Below are 12,345 nucleotides of genomic sequence, written 5' to 3' on the forward strand. Positions count from 1 at the left end.
ATGTAATCTATGATTTTTTCTTCAAAATTTCGTTCTTAAGTACATATATTATATTGATATCAAACGAAATAAAATTAAAATATTTTTATAATGTTCGTAAAATATAATTCAACATAATGCAACATGTAGTATATATACAAACATTATGATATAAGATCATTATTTGACAAATTAGAATCTTTTGATTAATATGCTTGTATTCATTTGTTACTTCGTTGTATCTTTTCTAGGAGATTTATCTTTACCATACATAGAATCTAAGAGTAATCCCGAAAATACTATTAATGTGCCCATCCACTGTTTAGAAGTCAAACTATTACCAAAAATAAGTATTGAACCTAAAACTGTAAAGAATTTTCTAGTTGTAGTTATAATGGAACATGGTAATGGACCAAATTCTGCAACAGTAAGAAATATAAAATATTGTCCAAATGCTCCTGCTATAGAAAAAGTAGCTATGTGCCATATAGTAGAAGGATATTTGTGTAAGAATTGAACAAATTCCAAAAGTTCTCCTGAAGCTATAATGACGATGCCACTAAAGATTACAGACCAGCCATTCATATTCAACATCATATGGCCAGATTTAGAATTATGTTCAGATTTCATTCTTTCTTGTACAGCACTAGTTAAACCATCCATTGTTAATGAAAGTAATAACAATAATTCTCCAATGATTGTTTGTCCCTCTGAATGCTTTTTTAATGGATTGACATCTTTATACATAAACAAAGCTACTCCGATGACTACCAAGAAGACAAACAAATATTTTCTCACTGGATAAACCTGTAAAATAATATAATAAATTTTTATGAAATATAAAATATACAACTTGTGGCAAATCAAATTTATAATATATATATAATATAATATTTATGAATAATATTTTTAATATAAGTACATATAAATTTTAAATATTAAAAAAAACAATAGATATTAATAGAAAAATAACTAAAAATTAATATATAATAACAATAACAACAACAACAATAATAATAATAATTAAAAATTATATATGTACAAATTCTGAAAATTCTTTTTTTATATAAATATTAAAATAAAATCAAAAGAAATATGAAAAGAATTGCAATGAATAGCAATATAATATATAATAAAAAAAAAATACCTTATTTCCTAATAATACACCAAGTATCATTACAGGAATTGGTTTGCCAGCTTTTCCAATAACTTGTGTTGGATAACTAACAAATTGTAATGCCATATTACTACATACCATAGCAAGCAAATAAGTTAAGGCAGAAAGCGCATAATAAGTTTTTGGAGTAGTATCTTCGTCCTGCTTCATGATTGTTAATAAACTAGTCTTGGCAAATAAATAATTAATTAAACATTGGAAGAAAACTAAAGAAAACATATACGTAAATTTTTCACTATTTTTTTCATCTCCATATTGTCCCCGTGTGATCTTTTCTTGTAACATACCAAAATGAAAATAACATACAAAAATGCCGAGAGCACAAAACAGAAGTTTGAACTGTTTCGTAGAAGTCATTGTACTTATATATGTATTAATATATTAGAATAATCATAAGTTCTATGATATAATTATTATTTTGATCATGAACCAATGTCACGATGAAAAGAAAAATGTTGGAGACATTCTACATACATAGATTACAAATAAATAATACGTGGCATTTAACTATAGGTTATGTTTTAAATTGTACTTAAATTATACATACATGTGTATATACATATGAAAAGCTAATATCAAGTATCAAAAAATCGATATCGATGAACTATCGATTTCTTGAAGAAAATAATTAGAAATATTTATATATATACTTACATAATATTTTTCTATAAATAATATTTCAGAATATATACTATGTATTTAATAATAAGATTTATAAAAAGAGAAAAAATTATTATTTATTTTAGGATATCATTTTGATCACATAAATTGACATTTGGTTGATATTTAATTTGAAACTAAAACTGCTACTAAAATTTTGTGAATGTTTTTTATATATAGTTTTATAAATTTCATTATTTATAAATTTCTGATAAAATCCAAAATGATTTTTTATTTTAAATATCAGAATATATTTAATAATTCAATATTTCAAAATTATTTGCATAAAATTTTTTCATTTCTAGGATTTTTATGAATTGCATAATGTTATGTTGAATTTTTATCCAATCCACTTGGAGAATATAAATACTATATACCTGCCAAATTTATATTATTTTTCAATTAAAGAATTCAGTTAAAAATTATTTATGCATTTATTTATAAATTTTAATGTATATTAAAATTAGATTAATATAGTTTATAATTGTGTTATATAAATTTGTATATAAATTTCTGTATGTTCTATATATATATATTACTTTCATTACATTATAAGTTATATTATATAATTTGTATATATTAAGAAGAAAATTATATTTGCAAAATTCTCACTTTTAATTTTATAAAATAAAAGATTTTAAAAAAATATTATAATATAGATTTGTATTTAAAAACTTATATTTTTTTAAATATTAACATTAATACCTGAACAATATGAAAAATTAGATTCAAATTGATTGTTTTCATGTGAACTTGATTTCAATTAACAATATTAATATGTAAATTTAGGGCAAAATTCAAATTAATTATATATAAATACATAATAATAACAATGAATACATTAATTCATGACGAAAGTAATACTAACAAAAAGAAAATTAAAATTCAATGGACAGAAAATTCTTTATTGAAGATTCCAAACTAAATTATCATTGTTATCTAATTAAAAATTCAGTAAATGCCTTTAAGTGCTTTAAAGTATTATTGCTACTTGCTATTTCGAAAAAAATGATAAAGAATGTCTTCTGATTTTTTCAACTTAAATTTCTTTTATGTATTTTTTCTTGTATATTCTATATTTTGACATTCGAACGTAATAATGAAACGTTTTTATTCTTACTGATTTATAAAGAAATTGATGAGTTAATATATCCATCCATGATTGATTGATTGATATATCTTTCGCAAATGGAATAGAATCTATTATTGGAACACAGAAATGAACATCAAAAAATTCTGAGAGATTTTAAAAAAAAAATTTTTTATGAAATATTTTTGTATTTTGACTACATTTCAACAAACATCTATAATAAAAATAATCTTGTGATTAATAAAAATTATTTAATTTTCGTGCATTTTGTCGAGTATTCCATAACCATTGCATACATCAATAGATAATATACATCAAATAGTTACTTCTTTGAGCTAAATACAACATATAGTTAAAATATAGTTGAAATTTAATTTTCCTTTTCCATATTTAGTTATCAATTCTTTGAAATTATTATTACTATTACTATTATTAAAGACAAAGTTGCCAGACACATTTTAAATTTATAGAATTTGATCACATAATTAAAAATAAAATAAAAAGGAAAAAAATTAACTGAGGAGAGACTAAAATGATACAATTATTATGCCATCTGAGATGTATATGTTTTCATATGATAAATTATGATTTTTCGATCATAATATTAAATATCATGATTTTGTCATAACATTAAATTTAATATCACATAAAAATCATGATAATGAAAGTTATAATACTTAATTTCACATGAAAACGCTCCTTAATATATATAACATGATTATATTACATAGTAACCACATTCTATTGACCTTTTTTCAATTAGTTTTTTTTAAATAATCCAATAAAAATATACAAATATTGCAAAAAGTCTGCATTTAATTTTGTATTAGATATATTAGAAATCGATTCATATATAGAAATATATATTTCAGTATGTGTCATTTTAAAAATATGGATGAATACACATAATTACATATACATATATTTATCATGTATATTTAAATATATATGTATTTATACTCCTTTTAATTCATGTTTTTAATTTTTAAAATATTGATATTAATTTAAATTAAATTTATATTTTCTCAAATTTTAATTAATGTTACCTCTGAAAAATATTTCTCAACTATTGAGAATATAGTTATTCCCAATAAATTATTACCGAATAATAAACATATATAAATATATTAATTTTTATATCAAAAAAAAGAATTTATTGAATGAATTTTGTTAATGAAAATAATATATTAATATTTATTAATTATTTATATTTATTATTAATTAATATTTATCAATAATTTTGAAAATATAATTTCAAATTATAAGTTAATATTTAATTAAAATAATTATAAATTAAAAAGAATGAGTTCAAAATCATAATCTTTAATATCTTTTTTATTTAAAAAAGATTTTAGATAAGAATTTGAAAATTGATATTGCAACGAAATATTTTCATATTAATATATATATATATATATAAGTGAATATGTGAATTATGAAGATATTAAGTGACATTTTATTGTACTATTCATTGCATAGTATGCTCAAATTGCATTAATGTATGTAGTTCTATGTGACATTCTTTTCTCTATTATATAAAAATTTTAATCTCTGCTATTTTAATTTTTTTATCATATATGTATTTATGTATATATATTTACAATTACTTAAATTTTTCGGCACATAATGAATTTTACTATTAATTAAACATTTGATTATAAATATTTATAATTTATATAAAATATATTTATAATTTTACAATCACTTAACCAATATTTTAATTAATTTAAATTATTTTAAAAAGTTTTTAATAACTTTATTTAATAATCTATTTTAAAATGAAAAATTCAATAAGAATTATAAAAAAGAAATTGATTGTATTGTTTATATTCACAAATATAATAACATCATGTTCTATAGCTGAAAGCTCTGAAATAGATGATTCAAATGAAGAATCTTGTCATTGTAATAGTTGCAGTTTTGACAGACAAACTAATATAAAGAATTATTATAAAAAAGAAATACAAGATTCTTGTTTAGCGAATGATATTCTTCGTGTTTATGAAAAATCTGTGAATTCTATAAATCATTTAAAAAACATGATTAAGATAAAGACGGGTATTTTCGCGATTGGTACAAATAATCCAATTTTTATTGCTGATGGCGAAGGACCAAAACAGCAAATATATTTAAATAGTTTTTACATAGATAAGACGGAAGTAAGTAATCGCGATTTTGCAAAATTTGTTAATGTCACTAAGTATAAAACAGAAGCAGAAAGATTCGGAGATTCATTCGTATTTGGAAGTCTATTAAAACAAAAAAGTCAAGAGAATGTAACGCTTGTTGTTGCTCAAGTTCCTTGGTGGTTACAAGTAAAAAATGCAAATTGGCTACATCCAGAGGGTCCTGAATCAGATATTAAGAGTATGATTCATCTTTTTGATTGCTTGTTACCTAATTGGAAATAGCAACAATTAAAATTGAATAATCCAGATAGAATGGATCATCCTGTTGTTCATGTATCATGGAACGATGCTATTGCCTATTGCAATTGGTTAGGAAAACGATTACCTACTGAAGCAGAATGGGAAGTTGCATGTCGAGGAGGATTGTCAGATAGATTATATCCATGGGGAAATAAATTAATTCCAAATGGTCAATACAGGTGAATAAAACTATATATTAAAATTTGATAATTAAAATCAAAATATAATAAAAATAAAATATAATAATATATATATCTAAAAATAATTTTCAGAGCAAATACATGGCAAGGTGATTTCCCAAATAATAATACCAAAGAAGATGGATATGAAGGTACATCACCTGTTAGAGAATTTCCACCAAATAAATATGGATTATATAATATGATAGGAAATGTTTGGGAATGGACATTTGATTGGTGGACAATTGAAATCACAACACGAGGCGGATCTGTTAATCCTGTATATAAGAGTTATTTATATCTAATCTTTTTTTTCTTTTTTTTCTATCTTTTCTTCTTTTTTTTTCTCTTTCTTTATTTAAACTATTTGACAACGTTTCTATATTATATGAAACATATTTTCAGACTGGACCAAGTCATGGTACAAACAAAGTAAAAAAGGGTGGTTCCTATCTTTGTCATAAGAGTTATTGTTTTCGATATAGATGTGCTGCACGGAGCCAAAATACTCCTGATACAACAGCTGGAAATCTTGGTTTTAGATGTGCGTTATCAGCTTAATTTTATAAATGAATACTTTTAAATAAATAATTTGAATATTTCTTATTATATATTTTATTACTTTTTTATATTATATAGTATATACACATTGAAATGAAAAAAAAGATTTAGTTTTTAAAAGTAAAATTATTTTTCATACAAATATTTATTACAATCCAAATATTTACTTTATTTTAATTTAATTTTAATTCTATTTAATATATATGTACATATACATATTTATTTAATTTTTAAACTATAAATATAATTCGCGAATTAAGACAAAGATATTGAAGAAAATATATTATTTATGAAGAAAAAAAAATTTTTAAATTTAATGATTTTATACTGCATCAAATATATGCTACAAATAGTAATATATAAATGAGATATTTAATGCAATTTAAATCCAAAATTGAATTGAATTGAATTGAAAGGAATGTAAAGTTTTATTCATCAAGATCATAATTATGTTACAGATATTTATAATATTTCATATTATATTCTTGATTTTGAACATGTTTATTTCTTATATGACATAAAAATTATTTATTTTATAATCAACAATTATGAATAAATAATTTTTCTTTAAATATTGTTCTTATTATTTTTTTAAATAAATTATAACAAAACAATTACAGATTGAATATATCAATTTCAGTTAAAATTTAATTTTTGCAAAATTATTTTTTCCAAAATATACATTAATGAACACTTTAAGATATAATATATATAATTATATAAATAATTTTTATAAAAATAAAAATTAATAAATAATAGAATAAAATAAAATATGTATTTATAAATTGTAATTAATAAGCTTTTATCTTTTATTATACTTTTATATACTTTTATCTTTTAGTTCAAGACAATTAAAATCGTGTCTATAATATATATATATAATATAAATATATATATATATGGTTAAAAATCAATATGTTCTTATTTTGTCGCTACAAAAAATCATATAGAAATGAAATAATATTTCCACTTTTTCTTATTGTCATGTATGCTATTGTTTATGTATATACTATATATATAATATTTATATATATTTATATATGTTATTATATAATGTTAATGTAATATGATACTTTTGGCCAATATGTACCAATTTTTTTAACAGATTTCGATTTGTTAAAATCGACAAAAATTCACATTTTTTTTTAGATTATTTTCCTTCAATTACATATAATTTATTTCGGATGTCTTCGCCTTTTGTCGACATATTTCGTTAAAAGAATTTAAAACATCGGGCGTTGGCTTATGATTATAATAGATGATTATTAAAACGGTAAGTATGATTTTATGTATATATTTGTGAATTAATTGATTTGAATTTTTATTATAAATTATCATTAGAATATCTTTTTTTATATCATCGTAAAATGGAAATAATATGATATATTATTCTCAAAGTGTTAACCTCTTTTGTTACAGTGTAATAAGGAATACTTTCAAAATTTTAATCTGAACAAATGGAACAAAATATATGAAAAAAAATTAAGAAAAAAATTATATGAAATTATAGATAAAGAAAACATATTAATTTTCAAATGAATTACGGAAAGAAATCTCCTAGTATGGGTACACCATCGCTATATTCTCACGTTACTACACGTAGCAGCGCAAATTTAAAATCTTCGCGATCAATGCGAAGCGTTAAAACATGTTGGTATCAAAAACCAATTTTAACAAATGCTTATTTACTAGATATTCAAAGAGGTGCTATGTTTACAGCATTATTTTCATTGGTAAATATGCAATTTAAAAATAATATCCAGGTTCTATTTGATATTTTATTTTTGTCATTTGATATTTTATTTTATTTCAGTCATTAGCTATCTTTACTATTTGTACATCAATATTCGATCTTTATTGTCTCTCTCAAGCTACACCAGGTTCAACACATTATGGTTATTATATAATATCCTATGAATTTGTTTACGTGGGTAATCGACATGGTAAAAAAATATATCTTTTCAATAATTTTTTTTAATAAAATTAATACAATGATGAACAAAAATATTTGCACAATAAAATGGAATAATTTCTTTAAAATTGAATTAAAAAAAAATTTTTAAAAAACTTAATTTTTTTTTAGAAGATTAGTTTATTAGATAATGTGTAAAAAAAATAATCACAGAAAAAAATATCACAATTTTTAATTTTCTTATCTAAATTTATAATAAAAATTTAGAACGTACTTTCGTAAATCTAAATATATTAAATATATATACTATAAATTTCATCAAATCGATTAATGCTCCTATATAGATATAATTAAAAGTATAATGAAAATTATAATTTTTTACGACTTTTGATTTATAATTGTAATCTAATGTAAAATAGTTTATTTATTCATTATTCATGAGATAATTCCATATAACTTTTTATTAATAAAAAAATATTTGTTATATTCAATAAAAAAATTTCTTTTACATATGTTGCTTAGACTTATTTATGCTCAGTCGACAATATATAAATAACATTATCGTCGCAGTTTGACTAAACTATATATATACTGACACCTTCCATGATTTTTCTCTTAATAATTTATTAAGAAAGTTATAATAAAAGTTTTTCCAAAGGAAAATATTTAAAATTATCAAGAATCTTCAGTATACAAATATTTTCATATTTTTGGAACATTTTGTATAATTAGACTGCAGATATTTATAAAAAAGCATATTTTTATAGAAACAAATTATGAAATGAAACCTAAACAAAAATTTATTTTTTTAAATGCATATATATTAAAAATATATTGCATATGTCATTAATATTTATTATTCTTCTGAATTTTTGAATTTTGCTATTTTTTATTGAAATTTCAAATCAACTTATTGTAAATGAAATTACAATCTCATTAAAATTTAATATGACTGATATCATTTTATAATACATTTTATAATATAACTTACACAACATTATAAAATACCAAATAATTATCTAGGAAATGACAACAAATATTGCTCTTGAATCTATACAATTATAATTTATCATATCATATATAAATTATATAAATTATATAATATATAAATTAAGTACAATTTGAAATAACAAATCAATATAATATATATTAATTAACGCTTTAAATTAATGAAAGAAAAAATCAATGAATATTAATTCAAGATTATATTAAATGGAATAGAAGATAATAGTTTTGTAAATAATACAAAATCTGTATAAATAAATGTGAAAAAGAATTGTTGAGAATCCAATAGAAATTGAGAATTGTTTTGGAATAAATTTAAATAAATCTAATTATATTGTATAATATCGAGCGATCATTTTCTGCAAATTAATTTTAAGTAATAAATGTTATCAATTATTTGCAACTAATATGAAAAAAATGTTTATATATTATATATTATAATAATAATAATTTATTATAATATGAATTATAATAATATTTAATAATATATAAAGTTACTATTATTTCAACATATTTTAAAAGCATAAATATTTATAATTTATCTAAGTACCTTATATATAGACTATTATTTATGCTTTTAAAATATGCTAATTATGAATGTTTATATATTATGACTTTAAATTTTTATTATATATTATAAATAATATATTATAAATATAGATATAGATTCAAATAAAAAAATCATAATCTTTTTTCTTTACAATTCCAATTAATAGCAATTTTTAAAAAATTTTTTTTACATATTATTTAATTCTTTTATACATTCTCAACTAATTCTTTTAACATTTCAAAAAAATTTAAATTGTTTGATTTAATTTTTAAAATTCCATTTTAAAAAATATGCAAATATTTTTATCTATTACTGTAGAATAAATAATGAATTATTTGTAATATTTTAATTTAATGTTTTATTACAGTACGTAATACTCTAGTTGTGTTTGCTTTGTTCTCTACGCTTAGTGGAATTGCAGTACTTGCAACATCCTTAATGTTAATAGCTGCTTTACGAAAAGAATATGAAAGGAAAATGATACCATGGCTTTACAGTTTTGCAGCTTTCACTGTTTTCAGATTATTTGCTTTTATATTTTATAGTGTAGTAAATGATATGATATTTGCTTATAATATTACAATGTGTATTTTATGGATAATATTCATTTGCTTTTCTATTTACGGATGGTTAATCGTTTATTCTCTATATGTGGAATTATGTGATCTTACAAGATTAGAAGATTTGGCTCATTTGAGAGTAAGTTTTTTTTTTTATTTAATGTTGAAATTTTTTTATTTAAATTTTATCTTTTTTTTTATTTTTTTTTTTTTTTTGATATCTAAAACTGTCTTTATTTTTTATTTTTTATTGTGTATAATTGACGATTTTTATTTTAGATCGGTACTATGCAATCATTGAATGCATCTACTACACATTCTATCGCAGGTTCTCGTCCAACAACACCACATAGCGCAGTATCGGCACTGCCTGCAAATTAACAATTAAATAATTTTTAAGTTTTATCAAATTTTATTATCATATATTTCATTCCGTTGTCATTTTCACTCTCATCTTTTTTATATTTATCATGTCGTTAATATAAAAAAATTAACTGAATATATTTTATATATATATATATATATATATTTTATATATATATATATATATATATATATATATATATATATATATATATATATATATATATATACTGAATATCATAATGAAATGAGCATAAGATAAGAAAAATTGATATATCATGTATTAATATTATATGCTTTTGTATCACAATGTATACAGATTATTAATATATTCGTGAGACATTTTTGAAAAATCGATTTTAGAAATAAAAAAAAATATAAAAATTGCTATACAAAAATGCCAATTGAGACTAATTTATTAATTTATTAATTTATAAATAATTAAAATAAAAAAAATGTACATTATAATAAATGTACAAATATATAAAATAAAATGAATAGCTTTGTTTTCTCCTTTGTTTCGTCATATTATAATTTCGTTCTTCGCTTTTATAGTTATCTTATACAAGCCAAATTGTTTATAACTTGTTAAGTAAGTCTCAATAAACATTTTTGTATATTAATTTTATTTGGTTTCCAGATATTTTACACGAATATATTAATATTTTAAATAAGTACATTTTTCCGTCCATTTATTTTAATATTTCGTCCAAAATTATAATGAATAATGAATTTTTAAGTATAGAAATTCATAAAAGTTTACAATATTTATATTATGCGAAATTTATATTAATAAGACTAATAATAATAACTAATTTTGAGACTTTTATTATTAAGACATTTTTATTATAATCTCTTTTCAATAAAAAAATGAAAAATATAAATAATAAATGTTAACATTAATTTTGGTTTTTAATTATAATTATATATAAAGAATTTATATAATAAAAGATATTTAAACTTAACTCTGCGCTCCAATTTTCCAGTCGGTTCAATGCGATAACTCTAGAAGTAGTATTATTATAGTAGATTATATATAGTAGAGTATATATTATAGTAGATTCTCGGGTATCATTTGGATCGATGCGGCAATTCGAATGGCGATAATATTTATTTATGTTTGATATTTTAAAATATCGCTTCATGAATAGATTCCTAAAATCTTTATATTTATATCTTTTTTTTTTTCTTTCTTTATATATATAATATAATCTTAATAATAAAGTGTAGAATAATATACTATCAAATGGTTAGATTTTTTTATCTGAAATTAGACTGTGATCGCAAATCGAATTACATTTTCAGCGTTAGTCCGAATTTGACAGTCATGACAATAGAAATATTTTCAAAGTTTTTGAGTTTTGTAAGCATAGAATATGATAATGAAATTAGTTTAAATGAAGATGAATTTGATTTTTCGTTATTAAATAACGAAATTATTTCCATTCATTAAGAAATTGACGATAGAGAGAAGGAAAATAGAAATATAATGAGAGAAGATGAAAAATAAAAATAATAAATAGTGAATGTGAAAACACATTATTGAGATATTAGTTCAAGATGAGTTTTTCATTATTGAATAACGAAATTATTTCTATTCATTAAGAAATTGATGATAGAGAGAAGGAAAATAGTGACAAAAATAAAGATATATAAGAAGATAAAAAATAAGAATTATAAACAGTGAATGTGAGAGCACATTATTGGGATTATAAGATTTGCTCTCAATAAAATAAGAAAAGTGAAAGATATCAAACGATATTTTATTATAATACTTGCCCTGACAAATCGAAGATGCATCTTGATAATTACATTGTTGTTAAAATATCACACAAAACAACAATATAGATTTTAATATTTGATAAATTTTGTTTTTTATA

At 20.3% G+C, this 12,345-nt stretch overlaps 3 protein-coding genes across 4 annotated transcripts; 2 read left to right on the forward strand and 1 right to left on the reverse strand.

Annotated features, from left to right (window-relative positions):
• Window positions 1-82: 82 nt before the first annotated feature.
• Window positions 83-2,209, reverse strand: meigo (Solute carrier family 35 member B1 homolog meigo). The gene is made up of 2 exons (XM_012492660.3): window positions 1,127-2,209; window positions 83-786 (listed from the first exon to the last, which is right to left on the reverse strand). The coding sequence occupies exons 1-2, from the start codon at window positions 1,511-1,513 to the stop codon at window positions 208-210; spliced, it is 966 nt and encodes a 321-aa protein (XP_012348114.1). The 5' UTR covers window positions 1,514-2,209; the 3' UTR covers window positions 83-207.
• Window positions 2,210-3,613: 1,404 nt separating this feature from the next.
• On the forward strand, window positions 3,614-7,348 carry LOC100863239 (formylglycine-generating enzyme). 2 transcript variants are annotated; one of them, XM_086916731.1, is made up of 5 exons: window positions 4,356-5,273; window positions 5,343-5,514; window positions 5,608-5,794; window positions 5,920-6,058; window positions 7,225-7,348. In XM_086916731.1, exons 1-5 carry the CDS (start codon window positions 4,685-4,687, stop codon window positions 7,290-7,292), a joined length of 1,155 nt encoding a protein of 384 aa, XP_086772857.1. In that variant the 5' UTR covers window positions 4,356-4,684; the 3' UTR covers window positions 7,293-7,348. The 2 variants fall into 2 exon arrangements, with proteins under 2 accessions (XP_003697932.3, XP_086772857.1); XM_003697884.4 differs by lacking the exon at window positions 7,225-7,348 and having other exon boundaries at window positions 3,614-5,273; window positions 5,920-6,123.
• Window positions 7,225-10,551, forward strand: pasi2 (Protein). The gene is made up of 5 exons (XM_086916732.1): window positions 7,225-7,348; window positions 7,495-7,808; window positions 7,889-8,018; window positions 9,910-10,241; window positions 10,382-10,551. Exons 2-5 carry the CDS (start codon window positions 7,611-7,613, stop codon window positions 10,481-10,483), a joined length of 762 nt encoding a protein of 253 aa, XP_086772858.1. The 5' UTR covers window positions 7,225-7,348; window positions 7,495-7,610; the 3' UTR covers window positions 10,484-10,551.
• The last annotated feature ends 1,794 nt before the right edge of the window (window positions 10,552-12,345 follow it).

Source organism: Apis florea, unplaced genomic scaffold (assembly GCF_048593485.1).
Source record: "Apis florea isolate Af1SG1 unplaced genomic scaffold, ASM4859348v1 contig_3803_pilon, whole genome shotgun sequence".
Taxonomy (NCBI): Eukaryota; Metazoa; Arthropoda; class Insecta; order Hymenoptera; family Apidae; genus Apis; species Apis florea.

Coding starts and splice junctions, on each gene's coding strand:
- meigo (XM_012492660.3), bottom strand. CDS start 1,513: ATGACTTCTACGAAACAGTTCAAACTTCTGTTTTGTGCTCTCGGCATT. Junction 787..1,126: donor GTGTATTATTAGGAAATAAG/GTATTTTTTTTT, acceptor ATTATTTTACAG/GTTTATCCAGTGAGAAAATA.
- LOC100863239 (XM_086916731.1), top strand. CDS start 4,685: ATGAAAAATTCAATAAGAATTATAAAAAAGAAATTGATTGTATTGTTT. Junction 5,274..5,342: donor TCCTGAATCAGATATTAAGA/GTATGATTCATC, acceptor TGAATAATCCAG/ATAGAATGGATCATCCTGTT. Junction 5,795..5,919: donor GAGGCGGATCTGTTAATCCT/GTATATAAGAGT, acceptor ACATATTTTCAG/ACTGGACCAAGTCATGGTAC.
- pasi2 (XM_086916732.1), top strand. CDS start 7,611: ATGAATTACGGAAAGAAATCTCCTAGTATGGGTACACCATCGCTATAT. Junction 7,809..7,888: donor TTACAGCATTATTTTCATTG/GTAAATATGCAA, acceptor ATTTTATTTCAG/TCATTAGCTATCTTTACTAT. Junction 10,242..10,381: donor AAGATTTGGCTCATTTGAGA/GTAAGTTTTTTT, acceptor TTTTTATTTTAG/ATCGGTACTATGCAATCATT.